At 35.9% G+C, this 18,237-nt stretch overlaps 9 protein-coding genes across 9 annotated transcripts; 4 read left to right on the forward strand and 5 right to left on the reverse strand.

Moving 5' to 3' along the window:
• Nucleotides 1–61: 61 nt before the first annotated feature.
• On the reverse strand, nucleotides 62–1,072 carry RBK1 (putative ribokinase; the record flags this gene model as incomplete). Its single annotated transcript, XM_019184342.1, has 1 exon — nucleotides 62–1,072. One exon carries the CDS (start codon nucleotides 1,070–1,072, stop codon nucleotides 62–64), a length of 1,011 nt encoding a protein of 336 aa, XP_019041243.1.
• A 225-nt stretch (nucleotides 1,073–1,297) lies between these two features.
• On the forward strand, nucleotides 1,298–2,449 carry RRP43 (exosome non-catalytic core subunit RRP43; the record flags this gene model as incomplete). The annotated part of the gene is made up of 1 exon (XM_019181361.1): nucleotides 1,298–2,449. The coding sequence occupies one exon, from the start codon at nucleotides 1,298–1,300 to the stop codon at nucleotides 2,447–2,449; it is 1,152 nt and encodes a 383-aa protein (XP_019041244.1).
• A 174-nt stretch (nucleotides 2,450–2,623) lies between these two features.
• Nucleotides 2,624–3,688, reverse strand: ELO2 (fatty acid elongase ELO2; the record flags this gene model as incomplete). Its single annotated transcript, XM_019184343.1, has 1 exon — nucleotides 2,624–3,688. The coding sequence occupies one exon, from the start codon at nucleotides 3,686–3,688 to the stop codon at nucleotides 2,624–2,626; it is 1,065 nt and encodes a 354-aa protein (XP_019041245.1).
• A 363-nt stretch (nucleotides 3,689–4,051) lies between these two features.
• On the reverse strand, nucleotides 4,052–7,642 carry SNT1 (Snt1p; the record flags this gene model as incomplete). Its single annotated transcript, XM_019182936.1, has 1 exon — nucleotides 4,052–7,642. One exon carries the CDS (start codon nucleotides 7,640–7,642, stop codon nucleotides 4,052–4,054), a length of 3,591 nt encoding a protein of 1,196 aa, XP_019041246.1.
• Nucleotides 7,643–10,524: 2,882 nt separating this feature from the next.
• On the forward strand, nucleotides 10,525–11,709 carry AMN1 (Amn1p; the record flags this gene model as incomplete). The annotated part of the gene is made up of 1 exon (XM_019180931.1): nucleotides 10,525–11,709. A coding segment is annotated over one exon (1,185 nt), but the record flags the coding sequence as incomplete, so codon positions are not given.
• Nucleotides 11,710–11,937: 228 nt separating this feature from the next.
• Nucleotides 11,938–12,879, forward strand: WICANDRAFT_60111 (uncharacterized protein; the record flags this gene model as incomplete). The annotated part of the gene is made up of 2 exons (XM_019182937.1): nucleotides 11,938–11,960; nucleotides 12,024–12,879. 2 exons carry the CDS (start codon nucleotides 11,938–11,940, stop codon nucleotides 12,877–12,879), a joined length of 879 nt encoding a protein of 292 aa, XP_019041248.1.
• A 668-nt stretch (nucleotides 12,880–13,547) lies between these two features.
• Nucleotides 13,548–14,747, forward strand: WICANDRAFT_76222 (uncharacterized protein; the record flags this gene model as incomplete). The annotated part of the gene is made up of 1 exon (XM_019184344.1): nucleotides 13,548–14,747. The coding sequence occupies one exon, from the start codon at nucleotides 13,548–13,550 to the stop codon at nucleotides 14,745–14,747; it is 1,200 nt and encodes a 399-aa protein (XP_019041249.1).
• Nucleotides 14,748–14,838: 91 nt separating this feature from the next.
• WICANDRAFT_27178 (putative alanine--tRNA ligase) lies at nucleotides 14,839–16,122 on the reverse strand (the record flags this gene model as incomplete). Its single annotated transcript, XM_019181345.1, has 1 exon — nucleotides 14,839–16,122. One exon carries the CDS (start codon nucleotides 16,120–16,122, stop codon nucleotides 14,839–14,841), a length of 1,284 nt encoding a protein of 427 aa, XP_019041250.1.
• A 255-nt stretch (nucleotides 16,123–16,377) lies between these two features.
• Nucleotides 16,378–17,907, reverse strand: WICANDRAFT_82167 (allantoate permease family MFS transporter; the record flags this gene model as incomplete). Its single annotated transcript, XM_019185342.1, has 2 exons — nucleotides 16,378–17,796; nucleotides 17,872–17,907. 2 exons carry the CDS (start codon nucleotides 17,905–17,907, stop codon nucleotides 16,378–16,380), a joined length of 1,455 nt encoding a protein of 484 aa, XP_019041251.1.
• Between the last annotated feature and the right edge of the window lie 330 nt (nucleotides 17,908–18,237).

The following is an 18,237-nucleotide window of genomic DNA, read 5'->3' on the forward strand; positions in this document are numbered from 1 at the left end:
TTCAATTAAACTTGTAGGCCAATTCGGTCTAACCTAAATAAAATAAATAGCTAAAAGGTCATTAGAGCTGTTGTGTGACTTGTTCGAAAGTTGGAATACTGCTAGCAGCACCGTTTTGCTGAATAGCTAACGAAGAAGCCTTGGTTGCAAATCTAATTGAGCTTTCCAAATCTTGACCCAATGAAACTTGAGTTATCAACCCTCCCAAAAAAGTATCACCAGCACCAGTTGTGTCAACAACGTTGTCAACTTTAACAGACTCGACAAATTTACTTGTTGTACCTGTGTTCTTCGGTGCTGTAAAAATTGAACCTTTCGAACCTAAAGTTATCACAACAACATTTGAATTATCAGGATTAATTTTTGCTTTCAATTTTATAGCTAATCGAAGAAAACCATCAACTTCATCCTTTTTAATCATATCCTTGAAATTTGTATAGTCCTCACGAGGTAATATGTCTTTGGCTATTTCTAGGGCTTCGCCTTCATTAACGACTAAAATATCAACTTTATCAATCACTTCAGAACTTATTTCACTGTATGGTGATGGATTATATACAACCTCTATGTTTTCTGCACGATTCTCTTTTAACCATTTGATTGTGTCTATGGTACCAGGAATTTCATTTTGAAAAACAACGACTTCTCTCTCACTATCTGGAGGAAAGAGGTTTACAAGTTCATCAGTTGAATACTTTGTTTCCCCATTTGCACCTGCAGTTATCAAGATTCTATTTTCTCCTGTTGACTTTTCCACTATGATCACAGCTACCCCGGATCTCACATCCTTGATAACTTCAACGTCTTTCACATCAACACTTTGTTCTTTTAAAGCATCAACAAGTTCTTTCCCAAATTGATCATCACCAACTTTACCAATGATTCTGACTTTGATTGGTGAATCCTCCACATGTGGTGATAATTTAGCTAATGATATTGTTTGATTCAATCCTTTACCACCAATATGTGTCTCGAAGGAATTAGCAGCGAAAGTTTCACCAGCCTCAGGAATACGTTCAGTGTAAGACACCAAATCATAGTTAAGAGACCCAACAACGGTTAATTGAACCATATTTATGAGCTTAGCAACTTAGAACCCCCAGAAATAGCTGGGAAAAAGATCTTGAACACATCGATTTTTTGCTATTATGGAAAATATTCGGTATGGCCACTGTATGGCACATCAGGGTAAAAAAAAATTAAAGGCCGTCAAAATTATATAGAAAAAAAATCTATAACTTCAAGAAGCTCATCTCTTCAAATATTTAAAATTCAAGATCCACAGTAAAAGATCAAGATGTCAAAGACTTCCGAAACTGAGTTTAAGCCAATGTCATTCCCGCCTGCTGTGATAGCACGTATTTCTCCAGAATTGTCCTTACAAAGACATTTAGCAATTGGGATCCGTCCAAATCTACGTAAATTTGAAGAATTTAGAAATATTGAAGTTGGTGATGGTGGATTAAGCAGATATTCCAATGACCAAATCAAAAACTCATCAGTTTTAGGATCTTCAGTTTTGAAATCAGGAAGCACAACGATTATCTGTACGATTACTGGTGGTATAATAGAGGAAGATTTACCAGCCCATGAAATCAATGATGATGCAGCTGCTGTTAACGCAGTTTTCGCCAAAGATAAAGAAAACGATTCAGACTCTGGAAAGCCTGCTTTAGAAGACTATACAAGTGTTTATCCTGTTGTTGAGGTGGAAAGAGGTAGAGTCGGTGCACCAACAGATGAGGAAATGATTTTATCACAACGATTATACGAAACTTTGTTACATTCAAAAATTTTAACCAAAGAAGCATTGAAAGTGAAAGTTGGTCTACGAAGCGTTGATTCAGATGGTAAAGTTGAAGTGTATTATAAAGGAGAGAATGATGAGGATGATTCTGGTCTTGATCTTGGTCCTAAACGTACCTGGACGTTTGCGCTGTATGCTAAAATCAAGGTCTTTAGTCGTACTGGCCCATTATTTGATTTGATTTGGGATTCATTAATTTCTGCCTTGAAGAACACTAAACTACCAAGAGCTCATATTGATGAGAGTGCAGCAGATGTTAAAATACCAGTGAGAATGCGTGGTAATCATGCTACAATTAGAGAACAATATCAAATAATATGTGATGCATCAGCTAATGATTCCTTGAAATTGGTTAAAGAATCCATTGGATTCTCATCAAATTTTGGAGTTGTTGATCTTGATGAGGAATCTATTCAAACAGTTGAAGATGAAGACATTATGGATATTGATACCAAATCTGTTCTTCTTACAGATATTGAAGGTGAGGAAGAGGAAATATCTGCTAAGAAAACTATTTCTGTTATCGTTGATGAGAAAGGGAAGAATCTTAAATCATTGACTATAATAGGTGATGTGAATAGTGATCAGCTACGGAGATCTATTGAGCTCGCTAAGGTTAGATCAAAAGTGTTTACGAAATAGAGTTCCTAATAATTATCATGATAGAAATACACACATTTGCAATAGTCCCTTGGGAAATACAATGAGTTTTCTTATAGTGTTCTTTTGGTGTGATTTTCTCTTTAAATAGTCTAGACTCTTCTAGTGCATCTTTAGATTTTAGATGGTTTAAAAGTTCATACTGCGCAATTCAGTTTAAGCTTTTCTTCTTCTGACAGTAGACTCTCTTAATCTGCTTGAAGCTGGTGGTGAATCACGTCTTCTATTGGTTGGAGCTGGAGATGGGGATGGAGTTGCCACGTTCTTCAAATCAATACTAACATATTCATTAACTTTGTTACCAAATCCACCAACTCTTCTGACAACTTTAGCCTTCTTACCCTTTTTGATGTAAATATCAATGTAGAATAAGATGAATAATAATAAGTAGGAAGAAATGATTGAAAGACCAGCCCATGTAGCTAAAGTGGTACCAACACAATCAATACAAGTATGTTCAGCACAACCGAAGAAACCAAAATCATTTCTAACCTTGATGAAAGCGGCGTAATAAATAAAGATCAAATCAAAAACGAATTGAATGATTTGAAAGTTTGTGATCCATTGTTTCCACCAAACTCTAATACCTCTAGCAGCTAAGAAGTAGTAGAAATACATAACAACATGGACACCTAAGTTTAATGAGATAACAACCCAACTGATAGAAGTGACACCAATTAATTGGGTATAACATAACAAAGCAGTTGCACCGTGGTGGTAACTGTGTAAGAAGATGATCTTCTTTCTTTTGACAACAAGGAATAAAGTATCAACAAATTCCAAATATTTAGTCAAATAATTTAAGAAGTATAAAGTAACCAATTGTTGAGTCCAAGCATTTCTATTACAGATAGCATAAAATAAACCATGATGGTACAAGATTGGAACCAACTGTTCAACCATCAAAGATAACAAAGTGAATGAAATTAAAGTCAATGAAATATTATGCAATTGAAACAAAAAATTCAATTTCCATGGTTGTAAGTCAAATTTTCTGAAAATTGCTTGACCACCAAATATGATAATATAATACAAAGCAATGGTAATAGCAACTGGTGGGAAAGTTGATAGTAAGGTTTCACCTTCAACGAATTTAAAAGTTGATGGAACAAAACGACCTTGAGTAACAGTTGAAGCAAATAAGTCAAAATAAGACCATAAGCTGACACCAAATGGCCTATCAATGGATGGGAACTGGAAGTCTAGAGATGTTTCTGACATGATACGTGGTTGGTCTCTTAGCTTGATCTCTAGAAGGAAAAGATGAAAGACGTGTTAAGTATATTTTATGTAAACTCCTCACCTATCACCAGTTTGTTTATTTTGATTATTCTCGTTGTCGATGTTTACGTATTTTTTCATGCGTTTTTTTCTCGACGCGCTCAAAAAAAAACAGTTCTCCAATTTTTTCGTGGATCGCATTACAGTACAAAATGTTAACGTATTAAGAAACATAAAATTGTTATAACACGAATGTTCGTATAAATCAAAAAACCCCATAACCCATATTAATATGTACAATTTAATCTATTTCTCTTGTACCAAAGAAATCAAACGCAAAACAACAAGAACAAAAAAAATCATTCATAAAAAGCTAGCATTATTATTATTATTGTTATCGTTTCTCATACCGTTATTCTGATCTGGTTGACCTGCATTTGGAAGAAGAATGTTCCTGAAATTAGATGGTAATCCTGCAGTAGAAGATGGATTCTCTGGTTGTTGAAACTTATTCCCATCTGAAAAAGGACCATTGAACTGATACATTGAAGGTTGTGGAAGATTATCTCTATTGTAATCAAACTTGTTTCCCCCAAGATTTGGTAGATTTTGCCCAGTTGTAGAAGGTGAATTCCAAGTAGAATTATTATTACCAGCAGCGACAGCAACAAGTGTACTCAATGGATTAAAAGGTTTTGGTTCCTCTTTGTTTAAAATACTTAAAACACTTGAGCCACCATTCCCATTAGAAGCTGGGTTTCTATAAGAAGCATAAACATCACGTTGTTCATTGAATGTTGGAAGTAAGGAACCCCTATTTGAAGTTTCTGGTATTGGATTTGGATTTGGGAGTGATGGTTTAGATTCTTCAGAAGGATTCAACAGACTGGTGATGGAGAATGGATTAGACCGGCTATTCGATCCCCCAATGGATGGCAAATGTGACTGTGGAGGCTGAGGTTGAGGTTGAGATTGAGGTTGGAATAATGGTTGTAATGGTACAACTGATTGAGAAAATGGAGCCAAATTTTTAACTGATGGTAAAGCAGATGGTTCATGTTTGACAGTAGTTGAAACATTAACATTACTTGGAAGGTCACCATGTGAGCTGAAAACTCCAAGAGGTGGTCTTTTGAGAACTTGTGGTTCTGATGGATTATTCACCAAGTTTTGAGGATAATGTGGATATGATTCATTCTTCTTGTCAGCAGCTTCAGCAATACTTCTCCATCCGTGACTATCAGCATTTTTCAAATAATAATTACGAACCATTGTGGTACTTTTCGTTTTCATTCTTTCTGAAATAAGAGCCCATTGAGTACCAAATTCACCTATCAATGTTGCAAAATAATTGATATCTCTAACACTCCAATAACTAGTGATAACACGACCACCATTCCTTCCCTCTTCAGTTTCAATAGCAGGCGGTGTGATATTATCAATCTTTACTTCCTCTTTCTTCTTTAATTTTGGCCCTCTAGCTTTCTTCTTTGGTGGATGTTTAGCACCATTACTCTTTGCATCTTCATCTTGAGTTTCATTTGGCGAATTATTCTCCAAAGCACGTTTCCGTTCATCTTCTCCTTTTGCACCATCAACATTATCTTGTTCGTTGGGATTCTTTGCACCTTTTGATGAATCAAATACTGGAGCTGCAGCACGACGACGACGACCAGTTTCTGTGTAAAACTCCTCAGCAACAACTTCTTTTGGAATAAAATTTTCTAAAGCCAATTCCTTTTCTTCACCACCACTATCAGCAGGAGTTTCAACACTTGGAGTGTTTGGAGCAGACGTGTTGGTAGCAGTAGCATTCTTAGATTTGGAAATACGACGGTTTCCTTTACCTTTGCGATATTTTTTCTTCTTTGAAGCCACCAATTGTTTATAATCTGTCAATAATTTTTTAGTCTTATAATAATGTAAGACACATTCTTGAGGAGTTCTTAAACCACCCATAGCAGCTGAAATACGTCCAAACTTTTTTGGATTTGATAAAAAAGCTTCACAAAACAACTCATGTTCATGTTTCGAGAAATTATCAACACCATCAGTATTGATTCTTTTTGCCCATTCTTCTTTATCTAAAACCAAATTATTCACATCCAATCTTTTTAAATTTTTTTCAACAGGATTTAATATCATATCTGGGATTTTGGCAGCTAACAACTCAGCTTTGTAAAATGGATCAGATTCTTTTTCTTTTTCCAAGTTTTTCAAAATTTCCAAAAATTCAGCTTCGGATCTAACAGTATCACCGTGATAACGACCACCACGTCTTGTAGATGATTGATGATGTTCAGGTTCAGGTTCAGGTTGTTGGGACTGTTCTTCGGATTCTATCTCTTGTGATGGATATAAATCTCTTAGCTGTGCATCCATTTCATCGCATCTCTCATTCCAATCATCACTTCTTTGAGAATATTCATTCCATAAAGATATTTTATGGTCAAACGTAGATCCTTTTAAAACAGATAATTTCTCCATTAGCTTTAATTTAAAGCCTTGCTGATGTACAAGCAAATTTCTAGAGTAAAAAGGATAATCTTCAAGATTTTTAATTGGTCTCTTGAGTAAATAAGGACTCACCTCAATAATGTCCTCTCTTGAGATGTTTTTCAACTCCCACACTCTCAGCTGAGTCTTTGACATTGGAAAAATACACCCATCAATTTTCTCCAGTGGTACAATGAGTTTTCCTTCGGTGATTTTCTTCTTCTTGGGTTCAACTTTGACTTGTTCTTCATCAATGGGCAGCTTTGGCTCCTCTTCAGATTTATCTTCCAGCACTTCATCATGCTCCTCTTTCTCTTGTGGTATTGGTGAAGGTTCAGAATTCTCATGCTCAGTTTCAACAACATCAATTTCTGGTTCATAATTATCAGATTCCTCGTCTCTTGTTGGTTGGTCAACATCCATCTTGTCATCTAAATTAACATCACTTGGTTTCTTTTCATCTTTGATAACTTTATCATCTTTCAAAGATTGTTCTGGTTCATATGTTGAGTCTTCAGATGATTGACGTGTAAGAGTCCCCTTTTGTTCATCCAATTCTTCTTTATGTTCCAATGTCAAGGGTATTTTCTCAGAAATTCTATCTTGAATTCCAGAAGATGGTTCTTTTGATGATTCAGTCTCATCTTTTGTTTCTTTATCATCTTGTGTGTCCTGCCTTATAGCTGGTTTTGGAATATGCTTTAATGCTGATTCTAGTTCATAGTCATCATCTTCTTCATCATTTTGGTTATCATCATCTTTGAAGTTACTGGGTATCAATGAAGGTCTTGATTTTCTTTGGTATCCTTCAGTGAGCTTTGGTGGTTCGCTATATGGATCTGAATTCAGTGGACTAACAGAGCGTTCATCAGATTTCTGAAGTCTATTTGGTTTGGTTGACGAGCTTGATGATATGAGACTTGTTCTGCGGTCTCTTTGTGGGTAATAATGATCAGATTTCTCTTCTGGATTCCTTCTATACTCGGCACTTCCACTATATCTTTGATTTCTTCTTTCATAGTAACTATCATAACCGCTTGCAAACCCATTAGGTTTATTTGACTTGAATCCATTTGAAGTTGAACTATCAATTCTTTCAGACAGAGATGATGGGTTCTCAGAACCTTTGGAGTTCCTATGATATCCCACGTAGGAGTCACTGGACTTATTTGGTCTTGATTGATGACGATAACTGTGAGGTTGGTAATATGGACGGTTGCTTTTGTAAGAGTAATCATAATAACTCCCACTACCTGTTCCACTGCCGGTATAAGAATCTCTTGATGATCTATTTGATTGTGGTACATGATAGTTTGAAGATGATGAAGCACCTGACAATTGTCTGTGCCTTTGATAACTTGAGGACTGTTGTTGTTGTTTATCATCACGATCCCCAGACGACCCAGAAGACCCCCAACGATGAGGATACTGTGATCTAACGTTCCTATCGGCTGACATAGCCAATTATTCGGAAGTGTGTAGTTCAATTATAGTGGTTTTATGATTCTTTTGGTACCACTTTGTTTTGATGTATTGTATTGTTTATATGGCAAACTTGAATATAGACAGTAGTGATGTATTCATATATGTAACGGGATGAATTTTTTCCATAAATGACCTCTTGAATACTAAAGCTCAACACTCTATCAAAATATCAAGGGAAGAGGTGGGCGAAACAGAGACTTTCAGTAATAATTCTCTGTCAAGCTCAACCTGTAAGCAATTTTTTTTCTCAAAAAACCCAAAAATAAAGGTGATGACTTTCCTTCTTCAATTACAAGGGCTTCAGTAATAGCACACAGGTGAGTATAGCACAAGACCAGATTGTAATATGGGTAAAATGGAATTCACTGGGTTGATAGTGGCCTTCTTGGTTGTTGTTGTTGTTGTTGATATAGTATAAAGCGAAATGTTAAAGAACGAAATTCACTGTTTTTTCCCTTTCTTCAAAAAAAATCATGATGAAGATAAAAAAAACGAAAAACAAAAACGCACTGGCTGACTAAGCAGAAGCTAAACAACCAACAAAGAATTCAAAGAATTGAAGTATTATTGTTCTGTGAGTAAACGGGAGGATCTATGGCCATCATAATCTTTTATCCTTTCGTTGGTATCGTTTTTGGGGTTGTTTGGTCTGTTTGATCAAAATTTGTGCTATAATTTTCTCTCAACAAATTTCAATCACAGAAAGCATGGTGTTCTCACAATTACGCTAGTTGCTATCACAATTCGCTATATCCATTCTGAGGTTTACGCTGTACCTCAAAAACTTTTGTGCAAACTTCAAAGATGTAATCCCTAATTTAGCTTCACTAAGTACACAATGCTGCACAGTTGATCACCGTAAGGTCCTTGGCTGAACAGTTATCGAATATTTGACCGTTACTTGTCTTATGTTATCTTCTTGGACCTGAAAGCAACATGATGCTCCAGTTAAAAGGTGGTCAGCGCCTGAACTATGTTCTAGAAACTGGACGTAAATTCTGATAATAAGATGCATGTCTATGAACTTCACACAATGTTTATGAGACTGAAAAACTATTATCAACATTATTACAATTGATGTATAGAACGCTTTTCGAAATCTTGAGACAATACTAATACTATTGATAATTCCAAGACTTGTCAAGATAAGCTACTTTATTCTTGGAGGTTGGTCAACTTCACGTTCTGTTTGAGTATTAGTGCATACACCTAGCTGTCGCTTTAATTTAAAGATCAGTAACAAAAAGATACCAACACGACACTAGTCAAAATGATGTTCATTGAATCTCGATATCCAGACATTGAAAGGCATATCCAGCTATTCAAGACGAACAACAAACCATGTTTCTCGAGCACTGATATTCACTTTATTTTTGCGCGATGATCGAATCCAGTATCGAGACAGCACCAATTGGGAGCGTAAAGACTGCTACTTCGGGTGGCATTTGAAACTTGAGCTGGTAATCAACAAGGATGCATCTTGATATATTTTCTAAGAACCCTCTGACTAAAAAATAAGCACATCATTTCAAAAATTTAGGCCCTTTGAAGTTCAGGGATCTCGCTTTTAGCTAAAATGGTGTGGGCCAACCACTCAAATTATCAACACTTTTTCATCTTTTCGGTGATAAACCAGCCATCCTGAACAATAATGGACACTATACATCCCAATTTAAGTTGGTCAAGCCCTTTCGCTTAAGCTACAAACGTAATGACATGCATGCCACTACACTCTTAAGGGGGAAATTTCAACTTATCCTCAGAGGAAAATTGGATGGTTTCAGGATGCGGTGAGGCTTTCTACTTTCAACATACACCGGCCCCCTTTGGTATAAAATATCATACATACAGCTAGCCTTTTTCAATACCTGTTCATATAAATACCTACTCAAATCCTTTTGACAAGTAAGGTACCATATTCATAGTCATTTCTTGAGGGCTTTGAGTTCTAGTCAAACATTATCATTCACCAGAGTTGAATAATTATATTCAAAGGGCAATCAATCTTCATTGAAAGGGGGGATACTATCAACATCATCAACACCTTTTTCAGCACCCATCACCCAAAGACGCCCTATATACTTATCCCTGCCCAGGTAGTTGAATAATTTGGTTTTGTTCAGCTATTCCTTATAAATTTTTACAAAATTTACTAGTTCGCTCAGTTTTACACTTTTGTCGCCATTAATTTGCGTTGACGTCCACTCATTTGATTAATTCACTTTTGTTTTCACTTCTAATTTACAAGTTTTATCACTTCAGATACCATTTATTACCAGTTACCATCTGTGGTTTATAATTTTAACATTAAGAACTTTGTTTGATACACTTATATGATGAATAGCTCACTTCCAGATATCAAGAGCTCAAGTTCCATTAAAAGATCAAGAGAAGAACCTGCATCAACTTCAACTTTACAAAATGATCATGAGTCAAGACCATTGAAGCGGAACAACAGCCCAAGAAACTCTTCAATATTCCTTTCATCTCCTCCTTCAACACCAAAGAAACCAAGCCGCCATCTACTAGGGAAAAGAAATAAGATTTTGACAAGCTTCAAAAATGCATTCTCCAGTCCCAAATCAGTCTATCAATCACCAGTATCAGATGGTGAAGTTTCACCTTCTACAGCTTCAATCAATTCCTCGTCAAATTCAGTTCCATCAAGCGAATCACCATTTAGTTTCTATTCACCACCTTCACCTAATGTTGAATCTTCAATTTTTGATTTCACAAAGAAAGAAATTGTTTGCAAAAATCTGAAATTTGATTGTGAGGCTAACTGTTATGATTCAGATGATTCCATGAATAATCAATTGTCAGGTTTATCATTAACAGTTTCAGAATCACATCCAATTTTCCATATGCCTGAGATTGTTTCCAAAATCATTTCATATGTTGACTGTTCATCATCAGTACCTCATGAAGCCTCCCCAATCAGAAGAAGACCATTATCTTACCAACATGCATTACTGATTTATAAAGATGAACGTAAAGCGCTGAAAGTTTGGAGAGATGCTTGTGAATCAAGTTTACAAAATGATGGGAACCCACAGACTAATAACTTATCAAAAACTTCAAATAGTTTATACAATTGTCTTTTGGTTAATAAACTTTGGTATAGAGTAACTCTGGAAGTTGCTTCTATCAAATTATTCTTTTCAGATGAAAGAAAATGGTCAAGCTTTGTTGAAAAAACCAAAAGAACTAAACCACAAAGAACAGTTTCAAATACTTCATTATTCATCATGCATAAGCTAACTAAGGCAAAGCAACAAGATTTGGAAATAGTGGCTCCTTCAATTAGTGGTGGTTTAGAATGGGTTGAAATGTATATATGTCCTAAAGTTTTACCACCTCCAATAATGTTGACAGGCTCATTGTTGAAAAAATTAGTTTTACCAGGCTCAAGAATGGTCAATGATGATTTCCTTAAGTTAGTTGCCAAAAATTGTCCAAAGCTAGAAATTTTAGACCTAAGAGCTTGTGAGTTGGTTTCTGATCAAGGTATTTGTTTGATTGCACAATATTGTCCAAAATTGATTAATTTGAATTTAGGTCGTCATTCAAATGGTGACTTGATAACAGATGATTCATTAGCTGTTTTGTCAAGAAATACCAAAATTGAAACCTTAGGTCTTGCTGGTTGTTCAATTACTGATCGTGGTGTTTGGGATTTAGCTTATTATTGCAGTGATTCCATATCAAGACTCTCTTTGAATAATTGTGTCCAGTTAACAAATAATTCGTTACCAAGAATCATTAGAGATGGTTATCTTTCTAAATTAGCTGTCTTAGAAATTAGAAACATTTTAAATTTTACAGATTTTAAACCATTGATTAATTTTAAAAAAATAAAAGAGGTGAATGGTCACAATATCTTGATTGAAGGTTGTGAAATTTTGGAATATAGAATGAGAGAAGAAGAATGGAGATTTGAAATGAAGAAATCTGCAAAAATTTTGAACGATATTTTAATTTGGGCTAACGATTCTAATGATGGTGATGTACCATATTCTCAAATTATGACATCTTATAGAACATGAATAAATGATAATAAAAAAAATAGCAAAAGAATGATGTAGAGACATATATCTTGAGGCGGCGGCGCTCATCTATATGTTCTTACTTGAGGGTAATTTTCGCGGGCTGTTAATAAAAGTGTCTTGAAAAAAAAAACCGATGCCATAGAAACCAAAATGGCAGACAACCACCAAAACAAAGTCATCAACCATAACAATAATTTAATCTTCAAAAGGATATCAAATATGAGCGGTAGACCTTACTCGGCGTATGTAAATGCTCTCTACTGGTTTTTCAAACTGTTTATATACTAACATTCGGTTTTTTTTAGTGGTAGTTCTGGAAATAGTTCATATGGTGAACCATATCATAGAAGAGAAGGTTATGAAAGAGGTGGAAGAGGCAGAGGTGGTTATGTGAGAGAAAGCGGCCGTGGAGACTATAGAGGTGGATATAGAGGGAGTAGCTATAGAGGTGGCAGAGGTGGTGGCTATCAGTCAGGTTATCATGGCTCTTATAACTCTCAAGAATATCAAAGAGACTCATATTCATCTCCATCAGCTGCCCCAAGACACAATTCTGATTCCTTTAGACGTGATTCTGAACCAAGAGAATCTGAAGACGCATCTGCTTCTACTCAAGAAGCTAAGAGAAATTCTTTACCAGAAGTTGAAGGCTACAACCGTTCTTCAAGAGATGACTTTAGAGGTGGTTACAGGGGAGGAAGAGGTTCCTATAGAGGCTCTTATAGGGGTGGCTATAAGCCAAGAGACGGTTATAGTCCATATCGTCGTGAAAGTTACGCACATGGACCTTCAACTCCTAACTCAAGAGCTAATTCCTTGAATGGTGCACACTCATACCATGATTCTCCTGAATCCAACAATCAATCACCACATCGTGTGGAACCAGAAAAGAAGAGCTATAAGTCACCATGGATCCAAATACTGAAATTAGATGCTGCAAATTTTGAAGATTCAGAGCTGAATTTCAAGTTGAAAGAAGTGATGGAAGAGCAAGAAGCCATTTATGCAGATCAGGAAAAGATAGAGAATCAAATCAAGGAACAAAAGATCAAAAATCTCAAAATACAAATGGAACTTGGTGTTTTGAAAGCGTGTGCTGAAAAAGATGCTTTAAATGTTGAATTGACTCAAGAGAAATTAGACACGATATCCTTTCTATGATGATGAATCTTATCACTTTTCCTCTTGATCACAGTGTACCTCTGTACCAACTGACTTCAAATTAAAACAAGGCAAAGAAAGAGTCCTTTTGGAGGACAGGATCAGCACTTAGATACACTTCAGGAAGTTCTGGTCTCCAGAAACGGAGAGACAGATTTTCGTGGTTGATACGCGTAAATTCTACAGCTTACACCACCAACAAAGTCCTTACGAATAAATGAACGAACATTATACCCAATTCAACAATTGTAATAGCTATTCAAACCTTGTCAATTACCATCATTTCAGTATCTTTTGTATTTTTCTTTAACTCAAATTTGACGGGATTTCTAGAAAACGGTTTCTGTGGCGCTTACCATTTTGCGTGCATCTGCAAACAATTTCTGAAAAGAGTAATGCGTGTTTACATTTCAGACTGGGATGAATTTTAAAACAACTAAAAATATGACACTCAAGCTCAAAAGTCCACTATCACAAGGAAAAACATAAGAAACAAAACTCACTCATCTCATATCTATCAACCTCTTTATCTCTTTGATTTCGGCTTCACATATAAACCATCACCATTCCTCAAATACCCAACAAAAACCTGACCACCTCACCTCACAACAATCGTTTAAAATTCTAACCCCAAACCAGTCATGAACGATATCACAAATAGTATCAACATGAGGGATAATAAACCAAGTAGTATTCACAGTACGAGCACCATAAGGAGAGCGCATAAGTCGAATGTGAGTCCATCATTCCAACATAGAAGTATCAAAAGCACCTTTTCACCAACATCACTCAAGCCTCAAATTTATAAAGATACTGAAACTCGTGAACCATCCAAATATACCCAAATCTTCGCCCACGAACAGCAGATACTCAAAAACAAGAAGTCAAGATTGGATATGCTAGATAACTCACAACTAACGTCATTCCCATTGGCACCACCTCCATCATCTGAAAAAGTGACTGAAAGCTTAAAAAGTCCTGAAATTAATGCACAAGAGATCCCAAGCAGTCGACCAGACTCACAACTTTTTGAAATAGATCCAATAGTTTTAGTTGAAGATTATATAAAGGCAAAAGAGTTGGGAAGAAGAAAATTATCTGTTGTTGATTTGAAAACATCGCTAAAGACATATGAATCGATGAATCCAGCTGACTTACCAGAAGGTCCTAATTATTTAACAAAAGCCAAATCTATACTTTCAGAAACCATCAGTTCACATCAATCACAGCTTGGTACATCACAAACAAGCTCACTACTTCTCACCAAATGCTCGGCTGAAGAAGAAGGAAGCATTGCAACAACTGATTTTTATAGTGCAAAAACTTCACAAACATTATCGTCGGCATGCTCAATTCATACAAACATTTCAAATGCTCCAACTTTAAAATTGACTGATTCTCATGATATGACACTGGGTGAATTCACCATGCCTTCAGCTTCTTCGTCATTGAAATATTGTGTCATTTGTGAAACTCCGTTATATGAACTGAGTAGCTTGTTAACCCAGGATTCTCAATTCACAGAATTTGTTTGCTCAAATTGTACAGAAAGGTATGAGATGCTTTCAAATTTGATTGATAATTTTGACCACTCAATCTCAGAACTACGAGCTATACCCGAAGATGCTTCAATTGATGATATTGAAGAATTATTAAATCAACCTGCAAATAAAAAATCCAGAAATAATGATCTACATGGATTTTCATCAACACTGGTTAGCAAATTACAAAACCAGTTAGAGTATAAAGGCACCACACAAAGGCAACAGATTGACCAAAAATCTGCAATTTGGTTACTCGAAGCAAAGAAAAAATTGAGATGGAGATGGAGAATAAGTGGATTGATTCCTCAATTTTTGAAAAGGTAATGAAATAACGAAAACTAACAGAGAAATAAACTCTAACATATAGCATATATTGGGACAATGATAACGAGGACATAAATACCTATGAAACATTTCATAAGGATTGTAGATATGACAAAGCGTTCTCAAGTTCACCTTTTTGAAATGAGCTTATTTTACCTTGCCATTTTCCTTTACCACCACCTTTCAAACCAAATATTGATGATTGTAAATTTTTAGCAATTTCAGAAACTTTTTCATTATCTGAACCGAAAATTATAGTTGATCCACCTTCTTTACCTTCACCAGAAATCAAAACAACGGTTTTCCCTTCGGGAATCACCTTGGAAACGACTTTGAAAATCATCATCAAATAGTCTAATCCAGCATCAGCTTTGTGAATAAATCCAACATCAGAAGTTTCTAGTTTTCTTAACAATTCTTTGGATTGGTAGCCTGCAACTTCCTCTTTCCATGATCCTTCACTCTTTGTGGTTTTTCTATAGTTTACATTCAACTGTTGTAGCTTATCAGTAATCTCATCAAATTGACATGAAAGTTCATTGGAAGATTGTTTCAATAATTTGTGAGTATACACAGCATATTGACGTACACGATCACCAGCCAAAAAGTGTAATCTTGAGTTTGTTCCTCTAACTGAAGTTTGATGCAATAAGGCAATTGACAAGATCTGGGAAGTAGATGATAAATGGGTTCCACAGCATGGGTTTTGATCCAATTCGCCAATCTTAACAACGCGTAAAACACCTTTTTCAACATCATAATCATCAGGCATCTTTCCTTGATTAACTAAATCTTTATGTGGAGTATCCACAGAGATATCAATACTTTCCACAATCTTTTCGTTGACAACGCTGCTAATTTCTTCAACTTCTTCATTAGATAATGCACGAGGTAATTCAATGTAATTAATCATTTCCCCCATACTCCAACTCAGAGTTGGTAAGTCATATTTATCCAGTATGGCTGACAATAGATGTTGACCTGTATGTTGTTGCATATGATCTAATCTTCTTTTCCAATCAAGCTCAAGCTTCACAGCAGATCCTGCTTCTATTGGTTCATCAACAAGATGAACTGCACGAAGCTTGTCTCTTCTGATGAATGAGACATGATGTTTCTTCTGATCTTTTGAAATTATATACCCTTGATCAGATGGTTGACCACCACCCTCGGGAAACAAAATAGTATCTTGCAATTCAACAGCAAATTTTGGAGTGGCAACTGCTACGTCCTTTGACTTAGATTTCTTCCCTTTTGCAACAGGTTCTGGTTTCTCTTCAGTACATGATATAACAGTTGTTGAAAATTCCTTCAAAAAAGAGTTCTTTTGGCATTGTAAAGCACCAACGACAGCTGGAGTTAGATCAGCACCCATTTTCATAATATTTGAGAATAAAGTGGTTGTATTCATATAAGAATCCACTTGGTGTTGATGACAGTGAATTGTAAGATGAAAGGGATTATTAATCTTGATGCTCCTGTTCGTTAATTTTTTCTTTCTTATCGCGAGGTCAAGAGTCTAAGACCGAGTCAAACATCATCAACAATGCGTCATACAAATTGAATCTATAAACAATAAATTAAAGTATGTACAGGATATATTGGCTAAATAAATATAATAAGCAGTATTCTAATAGGAATATCTAAAATTAGGATTCTCAATATCGGTAAGGTCTTTGAATTCATAGTTTGGTGGAAGAGGGACTGGTCCTTCTTTATCCTTCTTTTCATTTTCTCTTTTCGAAATTAATCCAACTATTAAAGACAAAGGAACACACACTATTGAAGTGATTAGCAATGTCACTTTGGCAGATCTGTAATCTGGTTTCTCATGAGCTCTGAATAATTGGGGCCCAATCAAAGAACCCAAAGAAAAGGCAATCATTGTAAGTCCGTTACGTGCTAGCTTCTTGGTGTGGCCAGCTGTATTTGCACTATTCCATGAATACAACAAAGCTATAACACCAGTGGATCCCATATTCAAGTAAATTGCAATCAAGTTGGCCACTTTATTCTTGGTTGTGAGTAGAATAATATAACCAACGATACCAGGAACACACATCCCTGTAAAGATCAATGTTCTTCTCCCAATATATGAGCACAAGTATGATTCTGTTAAGATTGCAATGACCATAGCTGCACCCACGGGCATTTGAACTAAAGCTGCAATTTCACTCGAGAATCCAAAAGATGCAATAATTGTTACTGACCAAGTACCCAACGCACCAGTTGAAATCATTGAAATTGTGGTTAGGAAAAACAATGGCCAAGTATGTTTATCTTTGAATAGCAATTCCTTGATTTGTTTGATCTTAAATTTCTTTGTTTCAGTACCAGTTTGGTTACCTCTTATATGCTCAAGAACTAATATCTTCTCCTCTTCTGTAAGGAAACTAGCACTTGTTGGATTATTTGGTAGGAAGAAGTAAGTGAATATACCAAAAGCAATTGTAATCACACCCATAACTAGGAAAAATATTCTCCATGATTCGAAATCTGAATGAATGTGTTGAAACCCAAAAGATAATAATCCACCGACAATAACACTTAACCCAGCAGTAGAGACCCATAGACCAGTTCTTTGTAAGTTTTCTTGCTTGTTATACCACATTGATGAAATCACAATCAACCCAGGGGACAATGATGATTCAAAAAATCCTAAAAGTGTTCGAACAACCATCAAACTGGAATAAGTATGACAGGCAGCATGACATGCCACAACTACACCCCAAGCAATAATGCAACAAGACAAAAACTTCCCAGTTGGTAGTACCTGTAGACAGTAATCAGATAGTGGTTCTGCAAAGATGTAGGCAGCATAGAATATTGTACCCAAATCAGCAAATTGATTTCCTTTCAAATTTTTCTTTATACCCATGACACCAGCATAGTTTAACAAGTTTTTATCCAAGAACTGAAGGAAATATGAGCCACACATAACGGTCATGATCCTCCAATCTATCTTCCTTATCAACTTTTTAGGGTATTTCGAAGGACCATCTGAAAGAATTGTCACCTTGGTATCACTTAAAAACTTGATGGCTTCATCCTTTTCCGTCCCTGTCAGCGTCGTGGTCTCTGACTTGGTAAAGTCAAGTTCTATAGCAGCATCCGCTTCAGTTACTTTATCAAGCTTATTATCTCCCTTTTTATGTAACATTGATTCCCACTATTTAGCTTCTATTGGCTCTTGTTGTTCCTTGTTTTTAAAAAATTATACAGCTCGTATTCTATGGTTGGCGGCCCTGTTCTTCTCCTGTCAAAGAAATCAAAACAAGTATTTCTACATCAAAAGGGTCCAGAGGAGGCGGCTTACACACCTGAGGCTTTCGAAGAAGGTGGAAGGTGGGAGGCTGGTTTTATGATTTACTGTGCCGTTTCGATAATGAAGAACAATCTATGTCGCTTGCTGAGTCTTCTTGTTGCTACCTAAGGTACATCTGATTCACAATGGTTACAAAAGTTGGTGATGGTGATAATGGTTTAAACT

The sequence above is a fragment of the Wickerhamomyces anomalus genome, assembly GCF_001661255.1.
Source record: "Wickerhamomyces anomalus NRRL Y-366-8 unplaced genomic scaffold WICANscaffold_1, whole genome shotgun sequence".
Classification (NCBI taxonomy): domain Eukaryota; kingdom Fungi; phylum Ascomycota; class Saccharomycetes; order Phaffomycetales; family Wickerhamomycetaceae; genus Hansenula; species Hansenula anomala.